At 44.1% G+C, this 17612-nt stretch overlaps 1 protein-coding gene across 1 annotated transcript in view; it reads right to left on the bottom strand.

Moving 5' to 3' along the window:
• Positions 1-17612, bottom strand: part of cntnap5a (contactin associated protein family member 5a) — a 138802-nt gene that overhangs the window by 34804 nt on the left and 86386 nt on the right. Inside the window, exons 9-13 of the mRNA XM_085383443.1 lie at positions 14355-14498; positions 14073-14238; positions 10073-10179; positions 6098-6217; positions 2352-2552 (exon numbers count right to left, since the gene is read on the bottom strand). Coding sequence (XP_085239569.1) covers positions 2352-2552; positions 6098-6217; positions 10073-10179; positions 14073-14238; positions 14355-14498 — 738 coding nt within the window. The remainder of the gene's footprint in view (positions 1-2351; positions 2553-6097; positions 6218-10072; positions 10180-14072; positions 14239-14354; positions 14499-17612) is intronic.

Below are 17612 nucleotides of genomic sequence, written 5' to 3'. Positions count from 1 at the left end.
TGTTGCAATGGAAAATCAGGATTTGTGGTTTGAAAATGTTTATCTAACTTAACATGTCAGATAAATTTGTCCTTAAGTTAATATTGACTTCAAGTCAAAGGTTTAATTAAATTAGAGTCATATTTCATATTTCCAGTCTGTATGTATGCTCTAGAAATGAGAAACAAATGAAGACCACAGCTCAGAGAGGTCAGTATCATCCACTTCCTGATCGTCCAGCAGCACTGAAGCAGAGCGAGTAGAGCTTGGGTGATGCTGCGTTTTGCAGTGGATGCAGATTTTAAGATAAAAAGATTCAATACACTGACCTCTGTCGCTGCTGGCAGCAACGATCCCAGAAAACTCCTGTGACAATGCTTCAGGCTTCATTAAGTTTTGCACCTTAACAGCCTGACGACTACAACCTTCTCTAAGCTTCTCAGCTACTCTGGATTACATTCAAACCAAGTACACAGCCTGTTTAAATTCAATTAACACTGAGGTCTCGGTTTGTCCTCCAGTCAAAATCAGAGAACAGAAACACTTCTGTCCATATTATTTGTCTATGTTTGCACCTGCAGTTACCTTTTACCATTTTAGTAATCTTACAGGTTCACTGCAACATCACACTGTGCACCATCAGTCTTAGTCATGTAACCTGTCTGATGGTTGTACCTGATGCTGCAGAGACACATGGCTGTTGCGCTATTTCTTTCAAATATGTCCTCTTTGGGGTGGACAAGGAGGACACGGGCCAACAACAGGACAGCTGGAGGACACAAACAAAGCTTCTGCTGTTACAGCTCAAATATTCTGCCCCACGTTTTACACACACCGGCAACAGGTGGCGCTGCCCCTATCGTCCAATCCTGTTAAGCATAAGTGGACGCATGGACGGAGGACGGTCTGGCACGAACTCTCGCGCCTGACTCCACTCACTGTGTGCTTAGCTGTGATGCTGCAGGTGGTGCTGAGAGCCACACTGGAATCAATGATGACATCATTTGAATTCATTTGATTTCCTGCATAATGAATTTTTTTGTGTTAAAAATAAGACAACAGATGTCCCAATATAAAGTCACCTGACGGTGCAACAGCTGACAAACCAATTTTCACTTGGTGCTATTTTCTATTTTCTAGGAGCCACTTTAGCACAGCTTTAAAAACAAGTGTTTAAAAAGTGAGCCGTCTGATGTAAATTCCAGGGTAAGTTCATAAAGGATGCATCTACAGGAAAATCTTGCTAGATAAAAAAGAAAATGTGAAAAGAACAAAGAAGACTGCTGAATAGGACATCAAAAAGACGAGTAATTAAAGCGCTGTTGTGAATGTTTAATACTAATTCACTGTCACGTTAAAAGCCACAGTTGCCTCAAAGCAAACTGAGTTCATTATGAGTATTTAATGAAGAAAAAACAACATGTTTAAAATGCAAATCACACCAGGGCTGCGTGGTTTCAGTACGAGGACATGACTGAACATCTGTGTTCAGGCTGGCAGTCAGAGGACATGCTGCACAGCAAAACGCCACAACTGGAGGTGAACTTCAGATGTTTTTGGCAGGGCTGCACCAGAAAACCCAGCAGCCCCTTTGAACAGCTACTGCTGTTGTTTTTTCTGCTAAATTAGCACGATGAGTGGCATCTCGTCTAAGAGCGATTTGCATATTCTGTTGAGTAACACTGTTGGTTAAATGGATGCTGTTTATACCTGCACGCTCAGAGAAGTGGATTACAAAAAGACATTTGACCTTTTTTCCACGGGAGATACGAGCGTCCAAACAACAAAGACGGCCGTTACAAAACTCCGACTGTTTCTTCGAGTGTTCACGCAGCTATGAAATACGCTGTTCTGGCTCTTGTTTGATGTCTGGGGTGATAATGAACTTGTTTGTTTGTGCACACATGCTACCCAGGGAACAGCAGAATCATGAATCTTTCATGCTTTAAGCGCGAGTGCTCGGATGTTTGGAACACCATAGGTGCCAGAGATCTGAGATGAATGTACACCAAAAGATTGGACACAGCCTTTCAGGTTATTGTTAAACTATAACAAGAGTAGGGAAGCAGTGGGCGAGGGGATGTTGAAGGGGGCAGCCGCTTCCAACGTGGCCCCGGGCTGACAGCCTGACAATGCAACACAAATAACACAACGTTCAGCTGCTTCATTTGGATGAGACCACTCAGTCCCACAGTGGGGGGGAGCCAGCCGTGGGGTCAGCAAGCAAATGCATGTAAGAGCATATAAACAGGTTTGCCCTGTATTTCTGCTGACGCACGTGTCCAGTGTCTACTCGTCTGAATCCAGTGCAGCTGTTCTCAGTGATGTGGTACTGGTGACAGCACGGGACATGTTTTAGGACAGCCACTGACCTTTTGTGTTAAAAAGACGGGACTTCCTGCAGTTGTAAACCACTTCCTGTTGGCACTGTTCCGACCCAGATACGATGGCACGTAGTTGTTTGGCCGAAGCGCTGTAGTTGAAGATCATGACGTGAGGTTTCTGAAGGGATGAGGTCTGAACTGTGACCGGAGCTGTGCTGTTGTGGGACAGCACGGTCCACACCTTCTTCTCTGCAAGAAAAATGTTCCCGCGTTACTGTGAAGCCAACATCAGCACCTCCTGCACCAAGATACATGCTGTAGTTTGGGAGCATTTCAAGTTGCTATACATCAACACAACTGTTATATCCCAAATGTTAATAATGTGCATGCATGAAGTCCGTAGTAATTACATAAATTGCAAAAAAGTAGAATAAACTACAAAAAAATCGTATAGAAAATCTTTTTTGTTTTTTTTTACAAATATTTCTAGTTAGAGAAATTTAAGAGGTTCATCACCCGAAACTGAAAATAGAAAAAAGTTGCACGAAATAGTTTCCAACCACAGGAAATTTATTTTGAGTGTCTTCATAGTTTTCTTTTTATATACTGCAGGAAAAACAAAAATAAATATTCTAATGCAAATTTGCAAAAAACCAGCATGTGCATCGAAATGAACTGTTTCCAGTGTAATTTGAGTTCGAAGCATCCCAGAAACTATTCACAAAGGCATAAACTCAGACATGAATTTTAAAAACACCAGCATATCTTTGTAAATGCTCTATAGGAAAAAACTACTGCATTTCGGGACGGTAATGGCGGACATGCGATAGTTCGCGCTGACGTCTGTTCCCAGTAGGAAGTCTTATGAACAGCTGATCAGATCGGCAAAGCCTGTTTCTGGAATATTGTGTTTTTGTTGCTACAAATGCTTTTATGCAATTTTTGCAAAGCTACATGTGGAAGGAAACCGTGACCGAGGACAAGCTGAATGCATAAGATGTAAGTACAACTCCTCCGGTTTCATATGCAACAAAAATTATTGTGCTAGTTTATGTGGTCGCAATTCTACCGAGATTTAAAAATAGTTATGCAAAACGTGCTCGCTCCGGCCGGCCATAAAGGGCTAACTGAAAATGACTTGATTGGCAAAACTCTGAAGTAAAAAACAAACAAACAAAGACATGACTTATCATTTGTTATTGACAAAAAAAAAAGGGATCCACCCCCCGCCCTCCACCTCATGATGCTAAAGCCAAATGGCTGCTCTCTGGGAGTTTATTAATCGACATAATCAACTTTAATTTAATGCAGTGTGAAAAAAAATGCACAGAAATAAATTATTTTTTTCAAGAATAATTAAATAGATTCAACATCTTTGTTCAACAGAACTGCAGACTGCACAGATGGTACCCAAAGGAAAACGTACTACAGCTTACTGGGGTGTTTTAGACTTATTAGTTACTATATACAGTAATGGACTTCTATACATTTTACATCAGATTAAAACTTTGGGTGTCAGATAATTATTTATTAAAAGCTCGACATTTTAAATGAGAATAAGAAAGAAAAGTATGTCTTTGTGCCCCCTTTTCCCTGTTCATGCCCTATCGGCCCCCCTGGCTAAACTTTGCTAGATCCGCCCCTGCACAGTTACCAGCCGTCAGCTGTAGAAAAAGATCCTGGTGTAGAAAGTAATATTAAATACATTCTAACAACAGCTGATCAAGCTTAAACGTGCTGCTGTTGTTCAGCTGCTGGTTTCCTCTTTCTGGTGCAAAGTGGGCGATAAACAAAGAAGAGAGACGGACTCGCGACAGAAAAGCCGATCAGCTGATCATTGATCAGTGTCACGATTGAAGTAGCAGCAGGAGAGAGAGAGAGAGAGGCAGTCGCTCCATATATCGCTTGTTAAGCTTAACACAGGAATGCTTTACAAACATTCAGAGATGAACTTACACACTTGCTTTACTTCTCTCTGGGAAAACTTCCTCGGAGATGAAATGCTGGTTTGGTAGCGAGGCTACAAATACACACAGCCGCTCTATCACGTGACGCACACTGCTGCGACGTGCTACTGTTATGAGCTGAGTTACGGCGTGTGGCAAGTTTTGTGAGGTGCTTTCGTGATATTTAATGGATCGGATTACATTTTTTATTTCTCTCCAATATCCGATCCAGTAATTTAGGTCAGTATCGGACCGATACGTAATATGGGATCGGTCCATCTCTACTTCAAACCCTACACTTTGAAAAAGAACCTGATTTTATTCGTATCCACATACGAACACAGAATATTCTGGATAAAATCAGACGGCTGTGTCCTACTTCATGATTATTCTCATCAGGTTGGCAGGCTTACAGTTATTTACATCTCTAATGGATTCCTTAATTGAGGTCAAGTTGAGACATATTTGCTGCAGAACGACTGAGATTTTCAAGGAGACGACTGAAAAAACAAACCCTGGACGAGAGCAGCAGAGAACACCACGTTCGCTCTGTAATGTCATCACTGCTACATTAACCTTGCAGGGACGAAGCAGCTGGGAAAGTTGTGACAGCGCGGTGACGAGCACGGCCTCCAGAGTGTCAAAACTCAATATGTTTTGTCCTATATGTCATGCAGACTGTGGATCAGCTCGTGTCCCTCTGCCTGTCTGTCAAAAGTCACATCTCAGGTGACACAGAGCATATTGTGTTTGTGCCATCAAAAGCTCTTTCTGGCTCCCAAATCACAACACCCACACTGGTGACATCAGTCTGCTCCCACAGCTCCCAAACACCAACACCAACCCTCTCCCAAACGCAGCCTGGTGCCACGCGATCACTGTCGATATCTGTGCTGCCGACAGCGACATTCGTAATTATTTTATCGACTCCTCTGCCTCGACGTAACTTTCCTCGTTTCTCCACGAGCAACAGATAACTGCCGAGATTTCAGAAATCAATGGGCAAATTTCTGTGAAAATGAATGTGGATATTCCTGTTTGCAGCACGGCGAGTGCTGCAGACGTGACTTTGAGCTGGGATCAGGTCAAAACCAAAACTTTTACCCAAGAAATGTGCAGATTTATGCATTCCTTCAAACGACTTAACAGTTTAAACGTTTTCATGGCACCGTGACTCGCCCTGCATCCAAAACATCCAGAATTACTGTCATGAAATGCACTGTGCAGGGGATTAACCCTTGTTGACGTTAATGACCCGAGCCTCTGGAGGCCACTGGGAGGGGGCTCAAGATCTCTAAGCCTGTCAAGTTGTAATCTTTTTTTAATATATTTTTAACTGGCTTTATTGGATGGATACAGGGAAGCGAGAGGGGAAGACATGCGGTAAAGGGCCACGGGTCGGACTCGACCCCAGCCGGTCGCCCGCTCATCCGACTGAACTAACCCGGTGCCAAGTTGTAATCTTTTTGATTTGAGAAGCAACAAATCCCACATTTCTGCTCTCAGCCATACTTGAGTGGACAAGATGACCTTTTAATTGAAGCATCATTCATGAAGACACCATGAAAACCTTTCCCTCTGATTAAAGATCGAGGCAACAAAAGGCAGCATGCTGCATATACATAAAGAACCAAAAGATTGGAAACAAATGAAAGATTAAATCTGTGTTTAACACACACCGAACATGCATTTAAAAACCCTCAGGAGGTCGCCTAGACTGCTGCTGGCTCTGGATCAATGCAGGCTAATCTATAAGCCAGTGCACTCTTTACTCTGAGCTTTCTCTGTGTTCTCGGGTGATGTTGAATGGAGTAAAAGGTGACAACACGAGGTCTACAATGATCTCACCTGTCATGTTGCAGTATACCTGTGTGGGCCCCAAAGGACCACTCCCATCTGGATCAATGAAGTAGAAACCCGATGAGCTGCCACTCAGCTTGTAGGCCTCACAGGAAGACTCGTAAATGGCTGCAAGATGCAGAGTGGGACAGAAATCAGTCAGTCGTCCAACAATCAGCCCACGCTCTGACGGCTCTCGATTGGATGAGTCATGAATACACAAAACCTATCTAAATGTATGAACTCTGTGCTGTATTATAGAAGTGAACGATGTCCATGCTTTGGCTTTTTTCTTTATGCTAATTATGGCACCAACATCCTGAACCAGTGTCCTCCACACAAATCGATTCACATCAAGGAACATCTTAAACATCTTCACAGAGATACACACTAACAGAGGCCTTTGTTTGTGGCAGTGACTGTCATTTTAATGGGATGAAAGGACAGCAAACAAACGTTACTGCCTGCTGCTGGCTTCATAATAACTTCTATTATTTGATGAAAATAATTAAGTCAAGTCAGCCTATTTGTACGCCATGTTTTTCAAAAATAGAAGTCAATGTAACAAACTGAGAAAAATGGCAGAGACATCACAAAGCATCCAAATACAGAAAAGCAAAAAAACTCAAGGAGAACAATTAAAACTACATGACAGCACAGGCCTTTGTGAGCTCCTCTAGATACCACAGGATCTGCTTTGAAGAGCCAGATGAGGCGAAAGACTAACATGACAGCACGAACCTTTAGTTTAGACCCACGGCAGGATGATGCCCCCGAGTGCCTGAAGAACCAGAACACCAGCGACATAGTAGCTCATCCTGTTCATGCTCCATCATAACTCACAGGTTACTACCTCTAAAACAACAGACATGACCCCTATGGGCTCAAACTGTGCTCATAAATATTTTGTACTTGTAAATCAGACGGTGTAGCTGTGAAATGAATTTTGTAACCTTGTGTGTTTGTAAAAAATATTCACAAACGTTATTTTTTGGACCGTAAGGCGCACTGGATTATAAGCCCGGCTACACAAAACAAAACAGTCAGAGTCTTGCTTCCTCCACTTCCGTGCCATTGATTCATTACTGCTGAATTCTCTCACAGCGGCTCTATTCCCGTGTTGTTGTAGTATATAATAATGGATTGCATTTATATAGCGCTTTTCAGGGCCCTCAAAGTGCTTTACAATACCACTATTCATTCACACTGGTGATGGCAGCTACGGTTGTAGCCACAGCTGCCCTGGGGCAGACTGACAGAAGCGAGGCTGCCATATCACGCCATCGGCCCCTCTGGCCAACACCAGTAGGCGGTAGGTGAAGTGTCTTGCCCAAGGACACAACGACCGAGACTGTCCGAGCCGGGACTTGAACCCGCAACTTTCCGGTTACAAGACGAACTGTCACTTCTTTGAGCCACGATTAATGACTAACCTCGTATTGTGGATGGGTTATCTCAGTTGTTCTCCTGACTGAAGTTTGGTCCTTTTATAACATCCTGCCATGCGATTACATTTGTCTCTTTAACTTTTATCGAGTGGAAAAGTGTTAGCGTTCATCCTCCAGCTTCAGTGTGTTTATGTTATGCTAACATAGCTATTTGCTAGCGATCACGTAGCACATCATTATATAGCAGCTAGCCCAACTTCAGTAACCCTACAAACGTCACTGCTGTTTAGTTTTCTGTCTTCATTTATGTTGGAAGTGACAGCAGAGCTGTACGTTTGAATTTCTCAGAAATCTCTCAGTCAGAACATGCTATATCATGTTTCGGTGGAAGCTAGCGAGCTAACTTCCTGCTAACTTCTGACTCCGTTAAATGTAATAAATCCTGTTTTCATGGATGCCTGATGTTTAACTTAATTGTTACACCTGGTAGAGCAGCAACACTGATCATTTTATTAAAGATGAAAGAATTTAGCGAGTTTTTAACTCTCAGTGATGCTGTGTGTTTGTTTGACTTTGGGACCTGAAGCAGACAGAGTTTAAGACCCAGATTAGCCATAATGCTCCAACAATCCATCAAGCAGTGCGGTTTCTGACAGATTTTTGAGCGCTGTGTACATAAAATTATTTCGAGCTCAGTAAGCACAACCAGAATTCATACATAAGGCGCACTGTTGATTTTTGAGAAAAGTAAAGGACTTTAAGTGCGCCTTATATTGCGGAAAATACGGTAATCATGTTTTTGTTAGGGTGTGGTTACAAAGGAAAAGAACTCAGTAATTAGCTTTTACCCGGGTATTTTTGAAAACGCAGATTTTTCTATGCGTTTGCACCTTTCGTCCACACGTCAACGGCGTTTTCGGTCACTGAAAACGGAGATTTCTAAAAGCTCCGGCCAGGGTGGATATTTTCTAAAACTCCGTTTTTGCATTTACGTGTGGACGAGAAAAACGGAGAAAACGCAGCGTCAAAGCTGTGCGCCTTTTTTGACGTCACAGTGTGCGCCATGTTATTGTTTCGGTGAAATGAATTTCTACAATACTGTTAATTCTACTCTCTGCAGTGTTTAAATGCTTACATATACACACACAGTTACTGTCCCTCCACACATACGACTGTTCTGCTTCTATGCCCCAGCTTTGTTTACTTTTTCCCACCGAGGCTTCTAGACTTCTGATTGGCCAACATTTCTACACGGTTAGGAATATATCGCCACCTGCTGCTTTGGCATGTTCATAGCAGCGTTTTCCTTCATTTCTGCCTTTACGTGTGGACGGGATTGTTTTTTAAAACGAAAACGGAAAATCTCCGTTTTCAAAAATACCCGTGTACGTGTGGACGTAGCCTTAGAAAGACACAAATTCTCATCTATAGATGCACAAACATAAATCAGTTCACAGCTACACAGTCTGATTGAAACTGACCTGGAGAACACTTTGGCCAAAGACTCACATACACACACAAACACTGCAGGAGGATCAGTGAATCTGTGGATTGTGGAAGGAAAGATGACAAATACCTCATCAGTCCTTTGGCCACATAAGTCTCGAGTTTACTAATGAATGTTTCCAGCCACTGCATCTGTCAAAGCTAACAAGTCTCAGTTATGATGCTAGTGCCAGCCAGTATAACCAGGATAGTAAGGTGCTGTCCAGTGGAGTGTTTTCTAAAACCACCCAGAGGGCAAAATGAGACCTTTTTGTCACAGTCATGCAGTTTGAACTCAGCACGAGAAGTGTGTGTGTGTGTTCCTGTCTAGCTATCTTTGTGAGCACCGAAATCTCACTCACGGTCCTCACAAGTTTGAAGCATTTTTGAGGCTCAAAATGTGGTTTTAGTGTCAGGCTAGGGAAACCGTGACGTCAATGAAGGTCCTCACTAAGATAGCTGAATGGGCTTGTGTGTGTGTGTGTGCAAACTCCAGAGATGAAGCCAGACATTTCTGAATGTCATTGAATCTGCTGAGTGTTTTCAGACTCTGTCAGGTTTCAGGTTTTGAGTCCAGACAGAAAAGTTGATTTCACGTGTTTACGGGGAAGTTGATGAAAGGCCCTATTTTTAATTCAGCAGATGATCTTATCTGCCATGTTCTCTCCATCAGCCAAACACGACTGTGTTTGCCTGCATATAAACAAGATATCAGTATTCTGGGGCAGGGGAATTTCACACATACTTTCCAACAGCCGTCTCCACAGCAAATATCAAGGCGATGTCATAAAATGACAGCCGTAAGGAAAAGCTCCTACATGCAGAGTCAGTCTAAAGTCAGCCAGTCTAACACTATTTAGGGTGTAGCGAAAAAAGATTCTCAGAATTTTGAAAGTGAGAATAGCAGCATCGGTTGTAAAGGTCTTGTCAAGTCGAAGCAGGACAGCTGTTTTTGCTCTGCACAGGTGAAGAAAGGTACGAGCGAGGCTGGCGGATGTGTGCCGAATCGAATGACACAACTCGGCAGACCGAGACTAAATGGGGCGGTGCGGCGGATGTAATGGCGGCTTTGAGAGGAGGTGAAGAAATGAAAGTGAGACAAAGTGCTCACAGTTGTGACATGTCGCTCCAGCATAACCCGTCCCCGAGCAGTCACAGGAGAAAGAGCTCCACATCTGAGAACAGCGCGCTCCGTGCTCACACAGGTTAGGAAGGCATCTGCAAAGAAAGCACAGTTTAGGAATCCACTCATTTACTTAGTGATTATACCTGATATATGGACATTTGAATCACTTTATTTCCACAGTTTGAACCTTTGATCCAGCACGACGACATTTCGATCCACTGTATGCTTGACTGTACGTTGTTGGGGTGACTCTCTCGACTTTACATGAAGAGTCATAATGTGCACACACCGTTCACCAACAGCACCAGCGTTTCACAGTCTGGGGACTCATCAGCTGAACTTCAGACCATGCACATGAACGAACGGTGAGAAAATTTTAACTCTACTGTCTCAATTTATTCCTACTAATAATAAATAATGATTTTGTATGTTATGTTTAAATGAGCAAACATTTAAGTGGAGATATTATCTGAATGTCAGGAGCGGGATCTCATTCACACCCCTCCGGCCAGTCTCCTTCGAGGCCTTCCCCTGTACACGGTCCCTCATCCATCATCGCTCATCATAACTGAGCTCGTGAAATAAAACTTAAAGGAAGTTCTTCCTTCCCGCTGACACGAGTGCTTCCCCATCAGGGATCATCTATTGCTGCAGCTTTTCTCTCTAATATTGTATATAAAGCACTTTGAGGTAACTGTTGTTGTAACTGGTGCTATAAGAAGATTTTAGCTTTACAATCTGGAGCTCTAACCGCGGCGATCTTCATCCGTGGTATCTGCCATTCTGCCAGAACTGCAGTTCAGCTGTTTCTGATCCATGAATCTCTGTCTGAGGAACACTTAAACAAAACAGGACTGAGTGGATCTGCAATGATGAACATCTGTCATTACAGTTAGTCACAAAGCAGAGAAGCAGAATACACTTCAAACCCCATCCATGCGTGTTTTCCTGCGTTCTCCAGAGTCGGATTGGCGGTTCATCACACGACCGTGACACTTCAGTCACATTTCCAGCTAAAGTCACCAATAAAGCTAAGATGAGGGGACATCTATGGACAGTGTGTGATTGTCCAGTGAGGGACAGCTGTATGTGTATATACACACATCCAAGGAGAGGTTTGTCACAGACCTGACAGGCTTTTCAGTAATGACGCTTCTCAGGTTCACAAAGAAAGAAATGCTGCTGCTGTTAGCGTCTGCATGCTATGTTAGCTCAAATGCTCTGCCACACAAAACCACACAGAGCTGAGCAGATCGGCCCTCTGTCACCGCTACCAAAGGGGTATATCTATGCATGCATCTATGATTGGTCCTTCTCTTCAGACTGTAAGCAGCGATTTTAAAGTGAAGGACATGCAACATGCTAGCATGTCAGAAACAACACAGAACAAGTTTTCTCATTGAAAAAGCTGCAGGCAGAGATGTTCTGTCTTTTGACTGCTTGTAATTAATTGATTATCAAAACGTTTGCTAATTAACTTTCCCGTCTGCTGACTAATTGAAAAATCTGTAGCTACCTCCTGATGTGCTGAGCTCTTTCAAGCTTTCAGAACAACTGAGGCTTTAGGAGCTGCTCAGGATGATAACACTTTACTTCCAACCACAAAGAAGGAAAAACAAACAAACCCACATAAATAGGCGGCTTCCAGGCATCTGCATTAGCGACTAACAGAAGCAGTTGTTTTGTTGGTGTTTACAAAGCCGATCTTTTATCCAGCAGGTAAGAAAGAGCCGTGCTCACGTTCCCCTTTATTCGCTCCTGTGCTGTCATGAACACCAGCTTTGAAGTCCCCCAAAAGACTCATTTGCTGTTGATTCATGTTGTGCAAAGTAAAAATAAAAACAAGTGTGAACTGACGCTTTCTCACACACTGCGCCCTTGTCTGAATTTGAGAAAGTGGAGCCGTGGCAGCGCTTCTCTAAAAATAAATGCATCTCTGTCACCTTCAGACAAGAATGCCCGTTAATAGGATTTCACCACAAAACGTGTTTCAGGGAAAATTTTCAACTGCACTCTTCTGATTAATAGTCCCGTCCTCGAGCCTCCTTCAGTTTCACATAATTGCCAGCCTTTCAAGCATGCATCTATAATTTCATGCACTTTTATCTCTCACCTATTAACTGCAGCAGCACAGGCCGGCCGCAACACGGATAAGGTTGCAGCCGTCGGTTTAATTACCGTCGGGCTATTTTCTGATGTTGTGTGCACGGTTGACCTTACAGGTCAAGAAATGACAGCAGCTGGCACACCCAGGTGCACACGAACAATAAAGTGAGTCACAGTGTAATTAGACCGAAAGCAAAGAAGCTTCAGTCTGAGTTCATTTCCTCGTATCGTCAAAGTAAAGGCTCAGAACAGAAACGAGGAAATCATAGGTTCACCTCCCTCAAGTTTTCAAATGATTTTTATTAGCAGTTAATTTGCCATTTGATCTCATTCACCCAGTAAATACATCCCAGGACCGAGCTCTCACCACACGGGTGAGAAATCAGATGTCACTGGTCAAGGTGGATCTCACTAACAAACATCCCACTCTCGTATCATAGCAACTCGACGGCGTAAGCTAGCCCTGAAGTTTTTAAATGTTATAATAATAATAAACATAAGCCTGATAAATCAATCTTTTTCAGGAAGTAAATGGTTATTCAGTGCAAAATACGTAACCAAGCCAACACCAAAGCAAAGACAAACACAGTTAGCATGAAGATGAAGGAGTTTCCCCAAGGAGCTGCTGGAGCCTAAATTAAAGTTCAAGCATAAAGACGGGAGTGCAGGCTGGCATGCTGTGAAGTGTGTGCACTGGATGATAACAGTGACTCTACACAGTGCAGCCCTCTGGCCCACACGGTACAATGTAAGCAGTGGTACTGCTGTATGTGTCATCATTTGAATAAGAACAGGGTCCAACCAAAAGCTGAAGGGTGTCCTGGCTCAGCTTTAGAGATGCACCAAATGTTGGCCTCCGCTATAAAGTGACAGCAGAGGCTGAATGAGGATCTGAGTGATTCAGGGTAGAGCTGCTGTTCCCTCAGTGATGGTTCAGGCTTCCTGTCAGGATGCCTTCTGGATGCATCTAAGCTGAGTAATTCGTCCATCCAAGAGGAGGCCCAGAACATGATGGAAATGTTTTTCACTTGGTTTGAGAACATCTCCGATTCAGAGCCAGAGGCTGGGAGATGTTTGGACTACAGTGAGACTGCTGTCCCTGTGGCCAGCAGTAGAAATGGACGTATGGATGGCTGCTTAAAGAAAACAGAGGATGGCTGAACTCATCTTGAGGAGGGTGAGTTTGTACACCGCTGCAGTATCTGCACCAAAGTTTCAGCCATGTTTCATCAAAGACAGCCTGATGCTGTTTGTGTAATCCTAGTGGCAGTTTGCTTCTTGACTGACGCCCTTCAATAAATGAAATCACGTGGAAGAGCACCAAAGCATGCTCCTGGAGCTGCATCTCCTGGAGCTGCATCTCCTGGAGCTGCATCGCCTTCTTTATTCGGTCACTTCCTGCAGCGCGCACTGACACGGGAGACTGCCGGCGCTCCTGTGTTTGCAAACGCTGGCTTAGACAGCAGACATGTGAAACTGAAGAAAAAGCAGTCTGCATGTTTACTTCAATCCTGTACAAGATCCACATGAAGGTGCTCACAGGGCCCGCAGCTGTGGGGTAATGAGGGAGAGCACAGCACACAGGACAGTAGGGAGGCAGCTTGTTAGCATAGCCCTCTGCCAGGGAAGCTACTCGCCAGTTTTCTGTTGCACTTTAATTGGACGATCCTGTCAGTTTGTCTCTATAGGACAAGATGTCAGTGACATTCAGGCTGCGCTGCAGGCAGCACGCTGTCATCCACAAATTAACAGAGTGGGCATGGATGAGGCTGTGCTGCCATCTTGGATAATGTTTGACATTCAACAGTCACGTGTGCATGCTTTCAGCAGCTCTACGTCTGAGCCATGTTCTTACTCAAACACATTCAGGATACTTTACCTGTCTTTTATATTGCACGTGTCGAACTGAAGCTTGTTATAATTCCCCAGCAGTCCTTGCTGTACATGACTGAGATTCATCAGCTGGCTGTTGATGAATATGAGCCGCATACAACCCTGGAACGCCGGAGCAAAGCCCTGGCAGTCTGGAGCAGTCGCAGCACAGCCTGGATGGAAATAACACACGATACAACCTTTAGCTTTTATTCCCAGGAAACATTGGGTTAGCGTGTAAAGGAGAACGTCTTAAGCTATGTTAATATTGGTGTGTAAATCCACGAACCTCCAAAGTAAAAGCTGCCTCTGGATTGCACTTGTTCCCAAAGTTCAATAGTGGAGGAGGGCTCGTTATCCACAGTCAGAGTGATCTGTAGGTTCCTGGCGTCGAGGCTCACAGAGTGCCACAGCCCATCGCTGACTCTCCTGCCTGATGAAGAATGGTTCAGTTTGGAAGTTTAGAAGACAACAATATTTATTTATTTTACTTTTGTTAAAAATAGACTTTTGAGAGCTGCCAGTAAATTTCCTGTGCACACACACGCTTGTTTTCACGGACACCACAGGAGCTGCAGAGCTTCCAGCCTCCTCCATCACTCGGAGCCTCCAAACAAAAAGCCTGCCTCCTCCGCCGTGTCACTCAGCGCATATTTTATCATTTAGATGAAGTGAATATGGAAATGTGGAGAAATTACTAACGTCAGCTTCTTCCTGGTTCTTTATTATTGTCAACGAATAACGTGGGTGCATTACCTCCACTAATGTGAAGTAAGCACTGTACCGCAGTCAATCCTTCTCCATCCTTCACTTAAAGATGACACCAGCATCTCTGTTACAGCTGATCACCTACAGTCAGAAGGCTGCAGACATGTGAGCAAACACACTCACACGACTCTGCAGACCAACATCTGGAATATCTTCTGACGTGTGTCAGTCAGATTCTTTGTTCCCTTGTTGCTGATGATGACTGAGGAGGTTACTACAGCTGCCTGCACTGCCTAACCCAAACCTTTAACCTGTAAGCCACCAAGTGCTTCACCAAAGTAAAAGTGGCTGTGACAGATCATCACAAAGCTGCAGCCTTCAGGAGGACTGACCCACGCCTCTGTTCCACTCACACTCAGTCCAACAGTGCCCGTGACTTGCAGCAGATCCCTGCATCCCAGAAGAGTCTGAGGGCCGCGGGCAGTTTCTCTGTGTCATGGAATAAGCAGAGTTGCCACAGCAGACAACATTAATCTGAGTTTCCTTCCCTCCTTTCAGGTCAGAAATATAAATCTCACCATGTGTTTGCTGTCTCCTTGCTGCCCAGTCAGTTTGTGTGGCTGCTGCTCATCTTTTAAAGTGTTAGAGTGGCGAACGCTCACACTAAACATGGCCATTAGAATGTACAGCTAATAATCCCTGTGAGCTAAGAGTTGAGTCGAGGCAGCTTCTGTTTGTGTTTCATGTCAGCTGATATCCTCACGACGCGCTTATCGTTTTCACATCCAACCCGGGGCTGAGTGTGTTCCAGTGCTACAGCACCAGTGTTGTAGTCACAGCATCTCCTCAGCAGAATAAGGATCATAATCAGTGCAAGACGGAGGAGCTGGAGTCTGACAGCAGGACAAGACAGACTCTGAACAACTAAATGAGTCTGAGGACTCGCACAACAATGACCTGATACGCTGCAGGGACTATTAGCTGGGTAGGAACAGCCGATCGCATTGACGCAAGCATTTGTTTCAACTGTAAAAACAGGTCAACTCTTATCCTGCCTCTAAAAAATATATTTGGATGTGATCACTGCTCCAAAGAGTCAGTGGCAGCCCCGTGTCCACACCAGTGTGTTCATGCAACATGTTGTGCGTCTCCTGACGAGAGTCTGATGGAGACGCAATTCTTTTCACATTGAGGTCCCCGTGCACGCAGCTCCCACGTTGTCAGGGCCCATTTTCATCCTCCCAATGCTCTTCTATCAGCTGAACGAGGACGCAGTGGAACAGTGATGTGACAGTGCGAATGAAACTGAAGGGAAAAGTTCAACTTTGGAGAAAAACAAAAGTCTGCAGTTTAATGATTACGCTGAGAGTGATGCTGCTCGGTGTCTGACATCGTTACACTGTTCCAGCAAAGTGGTGAGAATCTGTAGCTGCCTTTAATTAAAACCATGTTTCCATGTTTATGATTCATTTCTTAAGCTTCGGACGATCGCTGTGCCCGACGCGCACTCAGCACGCCGCGCTCACGTTTACACACCGGGCTCTCCCACGCTACAGTCCAGGCATCACAGAGAAGATGTTCAGCTAACAGAGCATCACACATCATCTCCATATAGGAATGCCCTCCACCCTGCATCTGTGCTTGGTGCAGCATGTTCCCACAGGATGGGTTTCCACACATCAGAGACGAGGACCTGGGGATTGTCTCGCACTGCCTTTAATATGATAACGTTGTTTGCTGCGTATAGATGCTATGATACGCTATATCTAATTTCAGTTTGACCTCCAAAAGTGGACGAGAAAGACGAGGGATTCTGATGACGGTAACACGAACAATAAACAGATCCTTCCTTTAACTATGGTAAATGTATTGTTTCTGCACGACTGCAGGACTCGAGGTCACGGGCTTCATAGGCTGCAGCTCTAAGGCTGATATGTCCTTGCGCAGATGTTTAATTTAATGCACCATGAGGCAAATTATATAAAAGGGAATACAGTCCCTGAGCTGTGGTTTTCTTCTCCATCTATATTTCCCTGCAGCCATCCAACTGCTGAGAGCCTGACTTCCCCCAAGCAATCTTACTTATCTCTGTTATTTTTGCTAAGGAATCCTATACAGATAATTAGATGATATTTCCCCCCCCAAAAAAAGAAAAAGCCATATTATTTTCGACTTTCTTCAGGATGAAGGTGATACAAGTCAGACAGATTAAATTGGTTGCTGAGCACAAAACAAGCACCTTGGAGGACTCCGCAGTGCAAACAGGCTTTTGGAGGCTGGCGTTCGCCGATGATGCTGTGAATCAAAATGTGATTCAGAAGCTGAAACTGACCCAACCCTGTGCCAGTCTGTGTTCATGCTAGACCAATTCATCTAGTCCTTTTGCTAAGCTAGTAGTAGCTTCTTAGTAGACTCACAAATAGAATAAAACAACATTAACTTGATCTAATGTGTCACACTGCTACAACCGCACACTGTGAAGAAAAATGACTAAAACGCAAATTTTCAAATTAACAAGTTAATCAAATACTAAAAGTGTACGAACATGCGCTGTTCCATCCTCCAGGTCGTGTTACGTGTATTAAAAGGGGCCGAGTGTGCACAGGAGCACAGCTGTGAACGTTAGCTTCATTTTTCATCTCTACAGGTTTCTGCATCGCTCTAACAAAAATGACCCACTGGGGTTGGACACAGGGCCTCTCCTGGTGTCCTCCAGTTCCTCCTGCTTGGACTTTGGGTCCTGATCATTACATGAGGGTCATTTCTGTGACTATATTTCATGTTTCTTGAGCTGCTCCTGAGCTGGTTTGCAGCATGCAGCTGCATTATCCTGCAGGCC

This window comes from Rhamphochromis longiceps, linkage group LG16 (genome assembly GCF_057381845.1).
Source record: "Rhamphochromis longiceps isolate RC_006_pf linkage group LG16, R_longiceps_female_GT1.1, whole genome shotgun sequence".
NCBI lineage: Eukaryota > Metazoa > Chordata > Actinopteri > Cichliformes > Cichlidae > Rhamphochromis > Rhamphochromis longiceps.
The sequence above is the reverse complement of the archived record's forward strand: the minus strand, read 5'-3'. Positions and strand labels throughout refer to the sequence as shown.